The sequence below is a fragment of the Ochotona princeps genome, chromosome 8 (assembly GCF_030435755.1).
Source record: "Ochotona princeps isolate mOchPri1 chromosome 8, mOchPri1.hap1, whole genome shotgun sequence".
Lineage (NCBI taxonomy): Eukaryota > Metazoa > Chordata > Mammalia > Lagomorpha > Ochotonidae > Ochotona > Ochotona princeps.
Genome location: NC_080839.1, coordinates 25,442,259 through 25,461,083, shown reverse-complemented (window position 1 = coordinate 25,461,083; position 18,825 = coordinate 25,442,259). Strand labels below are relative to the sequence as shown.

At 53.3% G+C, this 18,825-nt stretch overlaps 1 protein-coding gene across 5 annotated transcripts in view; it reads left to right on the top strand.

Annotated features, from left to right (window-relative positions):
* The window catches only part of TET3 (tet methylcytosine dioxygenase 3), a 104,873-nt gene that overhangs the window by 82,921 nt on the left and 3,127 nt on the right, over nt 1–18,825 (top strand). For all 5 annotated transcript variants that reach the window (XM_058667734.1, XM_058667735.1, XM_058667737.1 and 2 more), the window contains 6 exons: nt 1,083–1,176; nt 8,617–8,825; nt 10,041–10,191; nt 12,780–12,869; nt 13,239–13,376; nt 17,931–18,270. In XM_058667734.1, coding sequence (XP_058523717.1) covers nt 1,083–1,176; nt 8,617–8,825; nt 10,041–10,191; nt 12,780–12,869; nt 13,239–13,376; nt 17,931–18,270 — 1,022 coding nt within the window. The remainder of the gene's footprint in view (nt 1–1,082; nt 1,177–8,616; nt 8,826–10,040; nt 10,192–12,779; nt 12,870–13,238; nt 13,377–17,930; nt 18,271–18,825) is intronic.

The following is an 18,825-nucleotide window of genomic DNA, read 5'->3' as shown; positions in this document are numbered from 1 at the left end:
AGGCTCATCTTTTATGCCAGGGACTTTAAAGTTCTGTGGCTGTTGCCATCTTCATGAATTGTCATTTCACCCTTACCAAAGCCAGGATGTAAGAGCCATTCGTATCTCCATTTAGTAGAAAAGAAAGCTGAGGCTTAGAGAAGTTCATCGAGTTATCCAGATACTGAGTACATGTGTAAGCTGATGCTAAGACCCAGTCTGAGCTTTAGAGCTACCCTTTTCTTCAAATTTGCTTTCATTTTATTCGGAAGACAGATTAATAGGTGGAGAGAGATCTTCCTCTGCTGGTTTACTCTCCAAATGGCCTGGACAAAGCCAGGAGTACGGAAGCTCAGTCTAGGGCTGCATCTGTTATGTGGATGGCACAGAGCCCGAGCACTTGATCCGTGACCTGCTGCATGTGGACTCCCCCAGTGCTCCTGTATGGCATGTGAGCGTCCATGCAAACCGAACTTCAGCCATTTGCCTGCCCTTCCCAGACTGTGCTAAACCACCATTGTGTGACCTTGGGCAAGTCAGTTGAATCCTGGGTGGAAGGATCTCCGAGGACGAAGACCATAAGCCCTGAGAGAGTGTATGCAGATAGGGGACCAAGCCAGGGGCTCTGCAGGATGCAGGCAAACACGGGAGCCTGTGTTGGTGCTTGGCAGGGTCACCCTCCTCCCCACAGTGTCAGCTGAGGTTGTAAGCACAATCGAGGTGTCTCCCATTTATTTTCTTCTGTTGAATTTACAAGTGGTTAACTCAGGGTAGCTCAGTTGTGGTGGTGGTGGCTGTGAATGCTTGCCTGCACCCTTGGCTCAGGGGCCAGTCTGTGCAACCACCCCTGCATCCTGGGACCACGGTAGGGCCTGAGGAGTGGAAGTGGAGAAGGAGCCGATGAACCTGGCCCAGCAGGCTCAAGCCTGGCCACTGCGTCCCTGTAGCCTCTAAAGAGAAACTACATTCAGACCTTTACCGCTTTCTCCCTCTCCGGTTCACCCTCTGCTGCCTGCACAGGCAGGAGGAGCGGGGCTTCCTGCTGTGAGCAGATGTCCTGTGGGCTCTGCTGTGCTAACACTGGCTTTTGTCTCCCTCCGTAGGTATGGGAAGAAAGGGAAAGCCATCAGGATTGAGAAGGTCATCTACACCGGGAAGGAGGGCAAGAGCTCCCGCGGCTGCCCCATTGCCAAGTGGGTGAGTGTCAGGTGCCTGTTGCTGAGCCTGTGCCCTGCTCCCCCAGCCTCCTGATGCACATCACTGCTGAAGTTGTGGGGGAGTTGTTTGTGGTCCCCTCATTATATGCCATCCCTAGGCTTGCAGTCCCAAGGCTGGCCTTGGGACTGTGTCGGTCATCACTTGGTTTGTGCCCTGCCTGTTGGTTCAGTGCTGGTTCAGGAAGAGGGAGAGCCAGAGATGCTGTCTTCACCCAGCTCTGGGTGCCACTGGGGGACCATTGGATTCCTTCCACCCCCTCTGTGCCCCTGTGCTCCTGTCAGCTGCCTGGAAAGCTGACACAGGAGGAGGGCTGGCAGGCAGTGGGCCAGCTGTGCTGCTTGATGTGCTGGATCTGATGCCCCATTTCCATGTGGTCAGCCTGAGGGTCCCAACAGTAAGTGGTCACAGACTTAGACCCCTTCCGTCAGCATGGCTCTCCTGACCTAGCCCTCATGGTCGCCACAGAGCTCAGGCCAGCAGAGCCCCTGCTTGTGCTGAGGCTGTGGAACAGTGCCTCGGGTAGTTGCCATGCAGCGCAGAGCTGGGCAGGCTCCAGACTATGTCAGCTGTGCTGCAGAGACAAGCAGAGAGTCGGAGTAGCCCTGGACGAGGGACCACATGCGCCGGCCGACTTCCGGCTGCTCAAGGAGCCGGGGCAGGGGCATGAATGGTGGCAGGAACATTCAGACTAGTTTTTTTCCTTGAGAAGTGGAATGTGTTTGTGCCTGTGGCTACAGGGCTGTACTGTGTGGGCTGAGGAGGAGGTGGAGATGTGTTCCTGGTGAGGCAGGTCAGGTGGGTGAAGGCCGAAAGGCCAGGGGATGGAGGGAGGAAGGTGGTGAGACGGCTTTGGTCAGCGTTCATCCACCTGTGCTCCTGCCCGTCTTGATCTGCTCTGTACTACGTGCCTTTGCATTTCAGGAAAAGGTGTCTGAACTTGAGCAACCGCATAGCTATTTTTAGTGATTGTTTTCTATTTTTAGTGCTCGTCAGTCAGTAGTACAGAATTACATGTGACAAGAGAATCTGGGCTAGTTAGTGCAGTCACAGGTCTGTGCCCTTGTGAGTGGTGATCATTGCAGGGGCAGGTCAGAGGTTGTTGTTGAAGGTGGGGGCTTGCCCTGCTCCTCCCGGCGCCTCCTCCCTGCCAGGAACACAGCAGGGAAGTGACATGAGCTGCAGGGAGAAAGCTGGCCTTCCTCCTGCCGACCCTCATGATCATTGAGGGGATTCCAAACGGGGGGGTGGGCTGGAAGCTGTGTCCAAAGGCAGAGCAGGAGTTTTTTCCACTTTAGGGAAGATGGCCTATTAAAGTCTGGGTGGCACTGAAGAGGACGTACGTCTCCAGAGGCCTCGGGCAGCCCGAGATTGCGTCTGCATACCTGGCATCTCGTGGGGGTTCCCAAGCCCAGGCGGGGATGTGTGGAAGGGCAGGCAGTGACGGTGTTCCTGGGTCTGATGACGGAAGGGAGGAGCAGATGGCTGGTACACCCCAGGCCCGTGACGGCAGCAAGTGTGCTCCGAAGTGACAGCTTTCCTAGCTGTTTCCTTCCAGGCAGTGCACTACTGTGGGACCTGAGTTTTTCTAAGCTATTCAGTTGCCAAACAGCCTACTATTTTGGTAGGAGGAATTACTTAGAGTTCTGTCCTTGGGAAGTTGGAGGCAGGCAGGAATTCATTCCCTCTCCCTGCGCTGCTGGAAACGTGACTTGCACATGCTTAGAAGGACACAGCACTTCCAACGCAGCTCCTGGCTGATGTGCCTGGCCCATCCCCCACTGATGTGGACATACACCAGCAGATGGAAAATCTCTTTGCTATGTCCCTCTGCCGTTCGGGTCTTTAGAAGAGGGGCAGTGATTTGAAGACGGTTTTGCCACAGTCCGCATGCTGCCACGTGAAGGGCTCTGAGGGTGTGCAGTGAGAGGGATAAGCCAGTCACCAAAGCACAGATGGTATGTGGTTCCACTTACAGGAGGGGGTGATGAGGGTCTTTTGATGAATAGAGAATTTTAGTCGCAGGAGGAAAAATTTAGATGAAGGTTATAATTGTCCAATAATGCCTATGTAGCCAGAGCCACCAAATATAAAGATGATTATAGTGGTAAAAATTATGTGTATTTTTTAAACTATTTTTTTAAATTGGAAAGGCAGATATACACAGAAGGAGAGACAAAGATCTTCCATCCACTGGTTCACTCTCCTGTTGGCTGCAATAGCTGAAACTGAGCCAATCTGAAGTCAGAAGCCAGGAACTACTTCTGGGTTTCCCACGCGTGGGTGCAGGATCCCAAAGCCTTGGGCCATCCTCTACTGCTTATTCAGACCACAGTCAGGGAGATGGGTGGGAAGTGGAGCAGCCAGGATACAAACTGGAGCTATATGGGATTCTAGCAGATGCAAGGTGAGAACTTAACCACTAGGCTGTTGTGCTGGGCCCAAAATGATGTGTATTTTACCACAAGAAAAAATGTCGAATATGGTACTCATAGTTTTTATTTATTTATTTCTACTGGAAAGTTAGATTTTACAGGGAAGAAGAAAGATCTTCCACTACTAGATAACTCCCCAACAGGCAGAGCTGAGCCATTCCGAGGTCAAGAGCCTGGAGCCCCCTTTGGGTAGGCTCCCAAGCATCTGTGCCGTCCTCCGCTGCTTTCCCTGACAATAAGCAGAAAGCTGGATCAGAAGCGGAGCAGCTGGGACACAAACTGGCACCCATATGGGATGTCAGGGCTTGTAGGCAGAGGATTAGCCTGTGGAGCCATTGTACTGGCCCTGGGGGGTTATAACACGGAAGTTTCATATAAAAATCTGAGTTTCTACCTTTTCTTTTGTTTCTTTTGTTACAAGAGTGAAAGAAATTATCTGGATAAGGCTGGAACTCTGATCGGGTAGGGTAGGCTGGTGAAAGGCCTGGTGCCTGCACTGGAAGGACAGACCATGATTCACTGCACTGAAGTTACTAGTCTTGTGGGCTGACCCACTTACTTCCCTGACACAAGGGCCCTTCAAAAGTGTGGGAAAATAGAATTAAAAGATAAAAAATTGAGTCCTGTGAGGTAGCCTAATGGCTAAAGTCCTCACCTTGCATGCACCAGAATCCCATATTAGTAGTGGTTCACTTCCTGGCTGCCCCACTTCCCATCCAGCTCCCTGGTTGTGGCCTGGGAAAGCAGTTGAGGACGGCCCAAAGCCTTGGGACCCTGCACCCACTTGGGAGACCTGGAAGAGGCTCCTGGCTCCTGGCTTCAGGTCAGCTCAGCTCCAGGTGGCAGTTGCAGCCGCTTAGGGAGTGAACCAGTGGATGGAAAATCTCTGTCTCTTCTTCTCTCTGTGAATTTGACTTTGAATAAAAATTAAAGATAATATAAAAGGTAAACATTTAGCACATACATTTCTGAAATTTATGCATTCTTTGATACATGCATTCCCATGAACTTGGGAAGGTTCTCAGATGCATATGTCTCCAAGTTTTCCATCAAACATTTTAGTGCCGTTCTCACAATCTAGAGTTTTTAATATTCATTTTATTTGAAAGAGTTACAGAGAGAGAGAGAGATACCTTCCATGCACTAGTTTGATCCCCAAATGGCCCCAGCAGCTGGTACTGGGCCAGGTCAGGTCAGGGAGCTTCTTCCAGATACACACACGTGCGTGCAGTGACCCAGGCATGTGGGCCATCCTCCACTGCTGAGCCCCGGGGGCGGGGGCTTAGCAGGACATTGGATCACAAGTGGAACAGCTGGGATGTAGTAGATGCAGTTGCCTGGTCAGTTCTGCCCCACATGAGATGCCAGCACTACAGGGGCAGCCTGCTGTTTCTCCATGCTGGCCCCGATGCATTCTCTGTAAACGTAGTGCACCACCCTCTGGCTTCCTGTCCGGCAGAGCCTGCTGGATTCAGCAGGCTCTCAGGGGTCCCTCAACCTCAGCGTGTGCCCTGGGAGGTGACAGGTGCACTTGCTCGGTCTCCCAAGCCTCGGAGCAGGCCGTCACTGAGGGCTTGTCCCTGTTGCTCGGTCTGGGGAACCCACACCCTTTCCTGTTTGTTTCCCCTGCTGTCGCACAGGACTAGATCCGACAAGCTTGCGTTACACCAGGGTCTGTGGCTTGTCTGCTTAGGTTGCTCTTGTCCTGATCATCTGCCTCTTTATTTTTTTTTCTTCTTTTTGCTATTTTTATTTTAATCTTTATTTTTAGTGTTGTTTACATAGATGAGAAGGAGGTGTGTCCATGTGGTCCTCTGACTGGGATAGAGAGAGCTAAGTCATAGCTTCCTTTTCTCCTGTGTCTGCAGAGGGGGTAGTGAAGTGGACCCTATCTTGCTACAAAACCACAGCAGCACCCGGAGATGGGAGATGGTCATTTGTTGTCACCTTAAGACCTCGAGTTGGAGGAAAATGTTCCGAGGGTATTACTTGACTGGTTTTGATAGTTCTGAGATATTGTTGATTTCATTACTGCAGCATTGAGAAAATCTTTCCAAGATCTGCTAGTTGACAAAGTCCGCCTCATTGCATCCACAGACCCAGACACTTGCTGCCGAAGTTTGGCCAGGAGAGTTGCACAATCTGTTCTGCTCTCCATCCTCTGACATGGCACTTGACATCCTCTCCTGGCCTGGATGAGCTGGCTGTCATGTCCCCCGTCTGGGTCTGGGCATGCTGTCCACTGCGTGGGCATCAGCAACTGAGGAGGCCCCGTGCCTGTACATGCACTCCATCACCTGAGTTTGCATCCCGTGTTCCAGTTGGGGAGTTCCCGAAGAAACATTGCCTGGGGTGACCTCGGACTTCATTCAGGTCAGGGTTTTTCCATCACCTGTGCCAGCCAACTCACATACTGGTAGATGCAGCTGCCTGGTCAGTTCTGCCCCCAGTCCCATCTCTCACATGAACCAGTGGGTGCTGCGGCCCAGCCCAACCCAGCTAAGCCCAGCCCATCACAGGCTTGGTCTTCACGCACACTAGCAGATGCCACAACCTTGCTGGTGTGAGCCCCAGTTAACCCCCCACACACACACCCAGGCCCGCCCTCAGCCCGGTTTTTGTGTGCGCTAGTATGTGCTATGGCTTGGCCTGGTCTGTCCCACATCCCATTTGGCTCTTGTGCACACCCACTGGTGCTGCAGCTTTGCTTAGTCCGCGCCAGCCCTGGCTGTCATGCGCACCAGCAGGAGCTGCAGCCTAGCAGAGCAGTGCCCATAGCTCTGCTACCAGAACCACTCCCAGCCCCAGATATTGCATTTGTCAGGGCAGGCAAGGGGAGGTGGGAGAGATGTTGTAGTCCAGCCTGACGTGACCTGCACCCAATCCCAGCACTTGCAGCAGATACTGCTCATCTGCCCCTTGCTAAAACGTGAAATGATTAAGCCCCCTGCTCTTGGTCCTGCAACAGCCCTACATCACAGACCGTCCCCATCTGGCCTCATCCTGCCCCTCTTCTCATGCCCCTGCATCGTTTCTGGTCACAGCATTTCTGGGGCTGCTCAACATCCCTGGTCCCCAGTTCCAACCCTCCCTAACACATTTCTTTCTTTGGGGGAGGGAGTGAGAGCTGTAAGGACCTGGCCAGATCCCAAGCTGCAGAGTGGGGCCTAGGGCTCCACTGTCTCGTTTGAGATGTAACCGACATGAGACCTGTAATTTTTTTTAAGATTTACTTATTTTTATTACAAAGTCAGATATACAGAGAGGAGAGACAGAGAGGAAGATCCTCCGTCCGATGATTCACTCCCCAAGTGACCACAATGGCTGGTGCTGCGCCGATCCGAAGCCGGGAAACAGGAACCCTTTCTGAGTCTCCCACGCGGGTGCAGGTTCCCAAAGCAAAAGTGGAGCTGCCAGGACTAGAACCAACGCCCACATGGGATCCCAGCGCGTCCAAGGCGAGGACTTTAGCCGCTAGGCCACGGCCGCCAGGCCCGAGACCTGTAATTTATCCATTCAAAGCATATAGCTCAGTGGGGTTTGCTGTAGATTTTATTGTGATAAGAATTGCCATTTTAGCTGTCTGAATGGACAGGCGGTGGCATTGAGTACATTCATACTGATATGCAAGCATCTCAGCGTGCCTGAGATGGAGGGAGAGACAGATCTTCCACCTACTGGGTAATGTCACTGAGTAGCACTGGGCCAGGCCAATGCTTGGAGCTCCGTCCTGATCTCTCATGTGGGTGACTGGGGGCCCAAGTACTTGAATTGTTTCCCTAAGTACATCAACAGGGAGCTGGACTTAAAATGAAGCATCTGGGATTTGAACCAGTGCTCTGATGTGGAATGCTGCTCTCACAAGAGGTGCAGCTTAATATGCTGTGCCACAATGCCAGCTGCCACCACCAGTCCTATTTCCTGAACTTTTTCATCATCCCAAACTGGAACTCTGTATCCATTATCAGTACCTCTTCTCCCTGCCTAGTTCTTGATAACATGTATTTCATCATAATTTAGTTTTGCTTGGTACCCTATAAAAGTGTAATCATGGTATTGGTCCTTTTTTGAGTGAGTGTGTGTGTATACACACATTTTTTTTAAAGACTCTGAAACAGGAAGGTAGAGGTAGAGATTTCCCAACCACTGGTTCACTGCCCAGATGGCTGCAGTGGCTGTCTGCCAGGCCAGAGCTAAGTTCATCCAGCAGTCTGATGTGGGTGCAGGGGTCCAAGCACTTGGGCCATCCTTTGCTGCTTTTTCCCAGGAACATTAGCAGAGGTCCGGATTGGAAGTGGAGCAGCAGGGATACGAACCAGTGCCCATAAGGTGTGCTGGTGTCACAGATGGCAGCTTAACCTTCAACGCCACAGTGCCAGCCCATATCTGTCTGATTTCACAGCTGTGCTATGAGTACAGATCTCCCTCTCTACAAAGGCTGCATGACATTCTACCGTGTTATGCCGATCCACTGGCTGGCGGCCAGCAACCACTCGGGCTGTTGACACCGGTTCACCTGTACTCGGTAATGCTGTGTGAATGCTGGGGTCCAGGCCTCTGCGTCCCTGTGGGCCGTTCACTTGGGACCTTGCCTAGGAAGCAGTTGCTGGCTCACAGGGTAATCCTATGTTTGGGTCCCCCCCATGGGGCTTTTAGCCAGAAAAACCCAAGTAGGCAGCCTTTATTCTGCACAGGTCTCAGGAAGACAGAAAAATCCCTGTCTTTCTTTTGCTCCCAGATGGGCAGGTGTGTTTGTAAACATGCAAATCTACATAGATCACCAGTGTCTTCCACTGTTTTTCATTTCATGCTTGTAAAAAATAATTTGTTCTTCATTTGCTAACATTAACATTCTTTGAGCATGCATGGCAGCTGTCTCCAGGGCAGGACGTCTCTGGCCCTGCAGACCTGCGCCCCCAGGCCTGGGCAGAGGAGCCTGGGCGGTGCTGGCTCTCGAGGGTAAAGGCATCTATGGGCATTCCTGCAGGTGATCCGCAGACACACGCTGGAGGAGAAGCTGCTGTGCCTGGTCCGGCACCGCGCCGGCCACCACTGCCAGAATGCCGTGATCGTCATCCTCATCTTGGCCTGGGAGGGCATCCCTCGCAGCCTCGGAGACACCCTCTACCAGGAGCTCACTGACACCCTGCGGAAGTATGGGAACCCCACCAGCCGGAGATGTGGCCTCAATGATGAGTAAGTATTGGGGAAGGGACTGGGGCTCACTGCAGCTACTTGGGGACTCCAGGCAGTCCTGCGGAAGGGTATTGCCCTCTGCTGGGCACTGTGTGTCCTGCAGTCAGGGCCGTGGTTCTGGTCCTGCTTGGGGAGAGGCTGTGAACTGCTCAGCTCTGCTGCCACACCCTGAGGCTCTCATGAGGCTCACAAAGATAGAAAAAGCTTTCAGGATAGTGATTCACAGAGCCTACCCTTGTTGGGCTTAAGCTCTGTTTGCACCAAATGTGATCCTTTTAAGTATCCTGAAGTATTGACAGGTGTCTGCCCATCACCGTAGGCAAGTTAGAGGCCAGCTCCATGCTGCCCCTTTTCCCTGTGCCCCTGCGAGCTGCCCTTCCCACCCCAAGTCTTTGCAAGACTGGCACCTACCTGGGATGGTAGCATGTGGCCTTGGGAGTCTGGCTTCTTCCACTGAGCGTCGTGTTGATCCTGTGGATGGACATGTGTCTCATACCTCGTTCTCGTTGTCCCTGAGTAACATTCCACTAAGGGATGTAGCCCCATTTGCTATCCCGTATCCATTTGACTTGTTTCCAGATTTTAAGTGTTGAGATTTTTTTTAAAATGTAATTATTTGAAAGACTGAGTGACGGCAGGAGAGACAGAGAGGAGTGTGTTCCATTTGCTGGTTCACTCCCCACGTAATTAGAGCAGGTGAAGCCAGGAGCCAGGGACACCATCCAGGCCTCCTGTATGACTGGCAGGGATCTAACCCCTTGGGTCATTGTCTGCTGCTTTAGCGGGAATGTAGGCAGCTCTCGATTGCAGGCACTGGGACTGGGATTTTGGCCCCCCAGGGGGGTGGCCCAACCTGCTGCTGTCAGTGCCACCCCTAGGGTTGTATTTGAAGATCTGTTGGCATCTGAAAAGCCGCAGCAACACCCTTGTTCAGACACTGCGGGCTGTGTGGGTCCCGTTTGTGGGCTCTGTGTTGGGGCTGGTGGCCCAACTGTTTTTACAGGCCTTTCCCATTTCACAGCCTGTGCGCTTCTCCCAGCAGCAGGCTTGGGGGTGGGGATAGCGTGATGGCTTAGAGCTGGCTTTCTCCACTTGCACAGTGTGAGAAGGGGCTGGGGACAGGGTGGCTGGGGCTGTTGGGCATTGGCAGGGAGGAGGAGCACTCTGGAATGCAGGACCTCACGCCCAGTGCCTAACCTCGGGGGTCTGTTGCAGCCGGACCTGCGCTTGCCAAGGCAAAGACCCCAACACCTGCGGTGCCTCCTTCTCCTTTGGTTGTTCCTGGAGCATGTACTTCAATGGCTGCAAATATGCTCGGAGCAAGACACCTCGGAAGTTCCGCCTCGCAGGGGACAACCCCAAGGAGGTGAGCAGGGCTGTGCCCAGTCCACTTCTCCCTGGCTTCAGGGACAGTCGGGTGGGAGGGAGGCTTGGCACACGGATGTGCAGGAACTGAAACTGGCTTTACTCTGCTTCTTAGAGCTGTATGTGGAGCGGCAGAGACCGTGAAAATTAGACTTACAATTACAGGTGCCTCCGGCTCTTGGGAATTAGGTCGTCTCTATAGGGTACTCTGAATGCTTAGGACGCAGAATTAGACCTGCCCCAAGGGCCCTGTCTTGCTCGCTCATTCTTGCCCTGCCTGGGAGGCACAGCAGCTAGCGGGGCTCCCCTCTGTGTCTTTGCTGAAAGCCCAGCAGCGTCTCTAGTCCTGTTTGGAGGGCCTCAGTGTCTGCACGCCAGGGGCCTGGCCTGGTCCTCGGGCACTGGACTGGCAGTCCTGTATCCTGGTTGCAGCTGTCTCAGCCCCGTCACAGGAGGTCAAGGCCCCTCCACTCGGGAGTCTGCTTGGGGCTACCACTGCCTTTAAGATTTATTTTATTTTTATTACAAAGTCAGATATACTGAGAGGAGGAGAGATAGAGAGGAAGTAGAGCTGCCGGGATTAGAACCAGCGGCCATATGGGATCAAGGCGAGGACCTTAGCCACTAGACCACGCTGCCGAGCCCTACCACTGTCTTTTCTCCTTGTGAACCAGGCTACAGAGGCCACCCAAAGAGGAAGTCCCCACTCCTCCTTGTGGCCTGAGGGCTGTCCAGGCTGTCCTATCACCTCCAGCCTCCCTCCTCCCTCATCCCTGAGCTCCCTGGGGTGCTGAGGGGGTGCTGGGTTCCTTTACTGGGCCCCAGGAAGCATTCTGATACCAGTCTTAACTTGGCAGTTCTCCAAGCTCTTAACACAGTAAGGTGTCCCCATTCTGCACAGGCAAGGACCTCCTTGGGCACATGGTTCTGTACCACAGTCCACGTCAGCGCCTTGGCTGCAGGCTTTGTTCTTCATAGAACTTGCCAGCTCCCCTTCATCCTGGCTTTTTGGCTGTTGTGGGAACGTGTAATAGTCTGACTTGGTCCTAGACTTTGTCAAGTGGGATTCACAGTCCTCCCAAGCAACAGGCACGCTGGCCTCAGTGAGCAGCCGAGCCCCAGGGCCTCCAAGTCCCACCAACACTTGCTCTGTTCAGAAAGCTGTGTGCTTACTCTTGCTGTGCGTTGTGCCACGCACCTTGGGGTTATGAAGAGACAGCAAGCAGCCTGGTGGCAGGACTCTTGTCTAGTTTCATGGTGAAGGCAGGATTTATATCCAGGCCTCTGTTGCCCAGAGCTCACAGGTCTCTCCCCTGTGCCGTGCTGGCTGTGGACGCCCGTGCTGGTGGCAGCACCTGGAGATAGTAGGTGCAGGGGCAGTGTGGCCGAGACTGGCCGGTGTGGAGGTATGGGATTCCCACGGCCAGTCCCATTGCCTGGTTCTTTCCTCTCTTCCTCTCGCTTTATTCATAAACTCTGCTTGTGCCCAGGGCCTTTAAGTAGACCCTGAAATTCCACTAGCTGCCCGTAGTGGGCCAGGAAGAGGTTCTAGATACTTAACACATGGTTGATGGATCCAGGGAGCTGCTGCACTGCCTTGGCCAGCATTGTCCAGGCTGGTCATGCCGTGTGAGGGAGCCACGTGCAGCTTTTGGGCATCTGCAGTGTGGCCAGCACGGCTGGGAGCTGGGAGTCCTAATTATGCTCAATGGAGATGCATTCATGGCTCCATTGCCCTGTGTTGCTGGTACATCACATAGTAGGAGGTGTGGACCTGCCAGCTGGCGCTCTGGACCAGACTGGCTGGGGACTGTCCAGCATAGGTGCTGTCTGCCTGGAACTTGGGCAAAGGGGCTTGCTTGCTGCTCTGCACCTCTGAGCCATGGTGTTCCCACCATGAAAGCAAGAACCTGCTTTACAAGGGCTCTTCTGAAGCTTCATGCATAGGGCAGGTGTTCGGCCTAGTGTGCTGTGTCCGCATGCGTGCCTCCATCCTCGATATGCAGCAGGGCTCTCCCTGCATGTGTTGAAGGCTAAACTGGTCTCTTTTTTTTTTTTTTAAGATTTTATTTTATTTTTATTGGAAAGGCGGATATACATAGAGGAGGAGAGACAGAGAGGAAGATCTTCCATCCGATGATTCACTCCCCAAGTGAGCCGCAACGGCCGGTGCTGCGCCGATCCTAAGCCAGGAACCTAGAACCTCCTCCAGGTCTCCCATGTGGGTGCAGGAACCCAAGGCTTTGGGCCATCCTCAACTGCTTTCCCAGGCCACAAGCAGGGAGCTGGATGGGAAGTGGAGCTGCCGGGATTAGAACCGGTGTCCATATGGGATCCCGGGGCATTCAGGGCGAGGACTTGAGCTGCTAGGCCACGCCACCAGGCCCCTAAACTGGTCTTGATACAGAGAAGTGACTCAGGGGTTGATGTGTCAGGCAGGGGCTTGTCACAGTGTGTGTCACTGTGCTTGACTCGAAAGTGGAGTCTGTAGGGACCCTGGGATCACCTCCCATCTTCCCAGAGGCACCTCGGGGGCTGGCTTCCGGGGGCAGTTGGCCGGGCTGTGGGTGACAGCCCTCCTCTCCACAGGAAGAAGTGCTCCGGAAGAGTTTCCAAGATCTGGCCACTGAGGTCGCCCCTCTCTACAAGCAGCTGGCCCCCCAGGCCTATCAGAACCAGGTACTGGATCCTTCTCTGCCTGCAGGTCATCCGTGTCTCCACACAGGCACCCCTGGGAGGGGAGGAAGGAGGGTGGGCTTCTCTGTGATCAGAAATCAGATGGTAGTGTGGGCCTTGGTGGGCCCTTGGGTTTTTACACCCGGCTGGCTGCACCCCATGCTGTCTCCCTTGTGTTGTGATCTCCCCTCCCCCACTTCCCGGATCAGCCCTGCATCTCCTGGACAGGCAAAGGAGACTCGAGACTACCCTGAAGGAAATACTGCTGCAAGGCTTCTCTGCCAGAGGCTCATCGCAGTCCCGGTGCGAGACGCAGGGCCCTCTCCGCACCCTCCCTCCCACCCAAGGCCCGCTCTCTGGCTGTCCCCACAGGTAACCAATGAGGAAGTAGCGATCGACTGCCGCCTGGGGCTGAAGGAAGGGCGACCCTTCTCGGGGGTCACGGCCTGCATGGACTTCTGTGCCCACGCCCACAAGGACCAGCATAACCTCTACAATGGATGCACTGTGGTAAGGAAGCCTGTGGGGTACCCCTGGGAGGAAGCCCCATGGCAGAGTGCGCAGGAAGCTCAGCTGCGAGGGACACTGTCACACTTGCTGCTCCCTCCCACTACCCAGAGCAAATACTCCCCCAGTCCCCGCTGCGTGCCATGGGGCTTGGCCCCTTGGGCAGCCAGAGGTGCCGGTTATCTGACGCGTGGTGCCAGGTCCCTGTGCACAGGTGGTTTTAAATTCTAGCCGCATTGATGGATGCAGCTGGTGAGCAGGTGCATGCTGATTGAACTGCTCCCAGTAGCAGGGAGTGACGGGGACAGAGCCCTGTGCAAGACCATCCTTGGCAGTAGTGACAAAAGCTTGAGCTCCCAGGTGTGTGCTGATATCTTGTCCTGTGATGGAGATCAGGGGAAATTCAAGCGCTCGCTTGGTGATGTCTGCCAGCAGTGTGGATGGCGGTCCAGGAGCAGGCTGGGAGGGAAGGGTTTGAAGAGCATACAGCTCATAGTTAGAGCCTCGCAGGCCCCTGGGTTCAGGTCAGCATGGGCATGAGGAGGGACGAGCCGAGTGGACAGGGTGCTGTCACACCTCACCGCTAAAGCCTTAGTTTACTTGAAAGGCTAAGTTGGAGAGAGGAGAGATCTTTGGCTTAATGCTTCACTCACCAAATGGCTGCACAGTTGGGGCAGTGCCAGGCCCATGCCAAGAGCTTGGAACTCCATCTGGGTTTCCCACGAGTGGCAAGGGCCAAAGCACCTGGGCCATCTTGTGTTGTTTTCCCAAGTGCACTAACAGAGCTGGAGCAGAAGCAGAGCACCTGGCACTGGAACCACAGCCCCTGTGGAATCCGGCAGCCCAGGCAGTGGCTCGACTTGCCGCACCATAATGCCAGCCCCTGGTTTTAGCAAGGTGTTGGGCAGACAGGGCTCCTGGTAGGGGTTCTGGGAAAGAGGCAGAGGCACACCCCCATTTGCCTGGAAAGGGGGCTGCCCTTCTCTCCCCTGGGCCTCAAAGGCCAGCCCAGAATTTCATTTCTGTGCCTCATCTTCCCTCCTCACGGCCAAGACTAGGCAGGCTCCTGTCTGCACCTTGTCAGCTTGTCAGGAAGGTTTCTTGTAAACATTTGGAAAGGCTGGACCCTTCAGGGTTAGGCTAGAGGCAGGGAGAAGGGCTATCCGGGAGCTACGGGGTACAGTGAAATTAATCCAGAAGCTTGTGGAGTTATTCCAAAGCTTCTGACTTTGGGTGGGCGGAAAGTACTATCTTTTTTTTTCTGTAAGATTTATTTTGTTTTTATTGGAAAGTCAGATATACAGAGAGGAAGAGCGACAGAGAGGATAATCTGTCCATTGATTTCACTCCCTAAGTGGCCATAACGGCCGCAGCTCAGCTGATACAAAGCCAGGAGCCTGGAGCCTCTTCCAGGTCTCCCACGCGAGTGCAGCATCCCAAGGCTTTGGGCCATCTTCAACTGCTTTGCCAAGTCATAAGCAGGAAGCTGGATGGGAAGTAGAGCGGCAAGGACACGAAGTGGTGCCCATATGGGATCCTGGCGCTTGCAAGGCAAGGATTTTAGCCACTAGGGGCTACCATGCTAGGCCGTTTTCTGTTTAACTCCTTACTGTCAAAACCTTTATATAGCATACGAAGATTGCCTGACATCTGACCACTCTGGGCATTTTGGATGGCCATCCATCCAGATACCCAGCCTGGGTGCATCCACACATAGGCTCCTGTTATATAAACATGAGGTTCTATAGTCTGCTTTTCTTGAAGATAGCTCGAGCTTTCTGCATCAGCGGGTGGAAGTGGCTTCCTCGCCCTCTGAGGCAGGCTGCACAGCACTGCCAGCGTTTAACCCATCCTCCCGTGAAGGGCAGTGAGTGCTCTCCATCATGCCCAGTATAGTGATGCTACCTGACCTTGACTGTCAGCTTGGGCTCCTGCTCACTTGGCAGGATATTGTCCAAACAATGCCATCTCCCTCTGTGTATCTTTTATTACTATTTTTCCTTGCCTGTCGATACTTGATCCTTGTGAATATACTGTCGGTCCTGGTTAAGATAAGGATGGCCATATCTTTAGACCGCTGTAAGGTTTCTTGTGTGTGGTAGGGAGAGCAGCACGTTTTGTCTCCTTTGCACTTGACCTTTGCTTAGTTGCTGTTAACACGGAGACTTAGAGAGGGGTAGAGAGCAGGGCTGATGGCCAGTCCAGCCTGGAAACGCACAGGAGTCCAGTCCAAGGCCAGGGGGCATGAGGGTGGCATGCTGTGGGAAGAGATAGGCTTGGCAGAGCAAGATGCCGAAGGAAGACTCATGGTGAAGGATTGGTACTAAAGCTGATGCCCAAAAAGGTTCAGTTTCTGTTCAGTAGTAACATTCCTCAAGCAAAGTAGAAAGACCGGGTGGCTTGAGTCATCCGTAAGTAAGACAAGCTGGTCACAGGACAGCCTGAGCGTGTTGTGTGATCTCATTTGTCTAGACACTTTTGTAGCCTGTCGGTGCCTGCAGTGGTATTTGTAACAAGTGGCCGAGAAGTAGTAATGATGACATTTACTTGATCTCAGCCAAAAGGCCAAGCCCCAGGGCACGGATGACTCTAGATAAATGGGAGTGGTCCCGGGGGGTCCGCGTTTGGCCCAAAGATTTAGAAAACTGAGTGTCACCTCAGGGTGCCTCGGTTGAAACCTTGACCCTGGCTGCCAGCTCCATCTTCCTCCGATGCAGGCCCTGGGAGGCCATGGTGATGGTTTGGGTGAATGTGCACCTGCCACCCACGTGGAAGGCTCAGATTAACTCTATAGCCTCCTGCCTTGCCAGCATTTAAGAAATGCACTGGTAGATGGGACTGCTGTCTCAGCAAACTTATAAAAAGTTTCAAAGTAAGCAAAAGGAATAACAATAAAACAAGCAGGTGTGAAAATGATGGTCACAAAGGGAGTGGATGCTGACCGCGCACGGCGTGGGAGCCCCGTGGGAAAGCAGCAGGCTCCGTGGAAAGCCACGGCAGGGAGGAGGGAACACGCAGCCCTGTACTACGGGACGGTGCAAGGTGGGCACGCTGCCTAGCATTAGGAGTGACTGGTTCAAATGATTTCAGTGGACTCTGGGCTGAGCAGCCGATCCCTGCTTGTGTGATTACTGACCAGGGTGACTTGGAGCAAGGGGGACATTGGCTTGCTGTGTGAGTTTGAGAAAGGACATGATGGTTGGGGTGTGGGCTCTAGCATGGCTGCTTTGTGTGATGTCACTGGCACACCTGTAGAGGGTCATTTGCTGTCTGTAAGGACTAGAGGGCAGTTGCTCCAGGATCAAGACCCCAGAAATTGTAGGAAATAAGAATGCAGTCAGTCTAAGAGCAGAGAAGAAACTTGAAAAACGCAGACCTGGTTGAGAAATGCCAAACCAAGATTGAAGATATGCTTTAATATAGAGCAGAAAGTGTTGAAAGAAGTTAGTGGTAAAATTATGGATGAAACGATCAAATTAAACACAGTCTGGTTTTAATGAAAAATGGAGTCGTTTTTCAGGGGAGTTTGGCACTATGTGGCACTTTTAATTCGTAACATTTGTTTTATGGAATTAAATGTCCTGGAAAGTTAAAAGGATTTTCAAAAAGTATTGTTTATGGTAAGAGAAACAAGTAGAAATGATCACAAGACATTCAGTAGACTCAGAGGTCTTCAGAAAGTTCATGGAAAAATGAGAGTTTAATGAGAAGACTGCATGAATTTGAAATTATTGTACAAAAATAATCTTGTCATTCCATTTTGGTACAAGCTCTTGATATCCCGTCTTCAGCATCTCAGTCCCTGGGGGAGGAGGCAAGGTGTAAGGCATCAGTTGTACTATGCCAACATAAGCGTGAGGTTAGAAAATCGTGTGCGTGAGATCCAGTGCAGTTATCAAAAGGTATCTGGGCCTGTGCGTGCTTTTTTTTTTCCCTAGAGATTTATTATTTTTATTTATTATTTATTATTCCATCTGCTGGTTCCCTCTGCAGATGGCCCTAATGGGCAGGACTGTTCCAGGCTGTAGCCAGGAGCTTCTGTGTCTGTCTCCCATGTGACTGCAGGGACCCAAGGACTTCGGCCATCCTCCCTGCTTTTTCAGGCATATTAACAGGGAACTGAATCTGAAGTAGAGCATCCAGGACTCAAACGAGCCCTCAAATGAGATGCCAGTGTTGCAGGTGGTAGCATTACCCACTGTGCTACAAGGCCAGCCCCTAAGGTTTTTAATGAAGAGAATATAAGAGCAAAAGGAAGCCAAGTATTCAGAATAGTAGCGGAAGGTCCGAGGCTCTTTGGGATGGCATGGCGCAATGGCAGCAGGACTGGGCACTGGGCAGGGTAGGTCTGCCAACCCTGACCCCTTGCCAGCAGCAAGAGCCTGGGAGGTCAGCTTGCCTCTAGGAGGAGCTGGAGAGATGGCAGTGTGCATGGATGTGTGGGAGGGCTCTACAGACCCAGGTGAGAGCGCCGCCTAGAAACTAGAGGTAGAGGCACCCCATGGTTCCAGGTGTGCGGGGCGCCAACTCCTGTCCTCTCTCCCCTGCCTGAGCCAGGTCTGCACCCTGACCAAGGAAGACAATCGCTGCGTGGGCCAGATCCCCGAGGACGAGCAGCTACATGTGCTCCCGCTCTACAAGATGGCCAGCACAGATGAGTTTGGCAGCGAGGAGAACCAGAACGCCAAGGTGGGCAGCGGTGCCATCCAGGTGCTCACCGCCTTCCCCCGTGAGGTCCGCCGCCTGCCCGAGCCCGCCAAGTCCTGCCGCCAGCGGCAGCTTGAGGCCAGGAAGGCGGCAGCCGAGAAGAAGAAGATGATGCAGAAGGAGAAGCTGAGCACTCCGGAGAAGATCAAGCAGGAAGCTCTGGAGCTGGCTGGCGTCACGCCTGACACAGGTGTGTGTGGGAGGGCCCTGAGCTGCCGGGCCTGGCCTCCACGATGGTCCCCACTCCCCAGCACACCCATGTCCGGCAGCACGCCTCTCATGCTCGCCCCTGCTCCCACCTGAAGCAGCATCCTCCGGGGGTGTGCCCCAAGACCTCTGGTGCCTGTAGTTCCCCATTCCTCTGGGCCCCAGCACCTTCCGGGGGTGTCCCACCAGCTCACAGGGATTGCAGAAGGGCTGTGGATACTGCCCAGCTGCCTGTGGGCTCAGGCCTGTGCCAGGTGGTGCCCAGGAGCACGTGTGGGTCGCAGCTTGGGCATTCCTCCGCAAATCACCTGACCTGCCCTCCCCAAAAGGAAAAACACCTCTTAAAATAAATAACGAGGATTGATTTGAAAGGTGGAGTTGGAGGTTTTCATCTGATTCACTTCCCAATTGGCTGCAATAGTTAAGCTGGGCCGGGCTGAATCCAGGAGCCTGGAACTCCATGTGGGTCCCTACATGGGCGCAGAGGCTCAAGCACTTGGCAATCTTCTGCTGTTTTCCCCATGATCTTTAGCAGGCA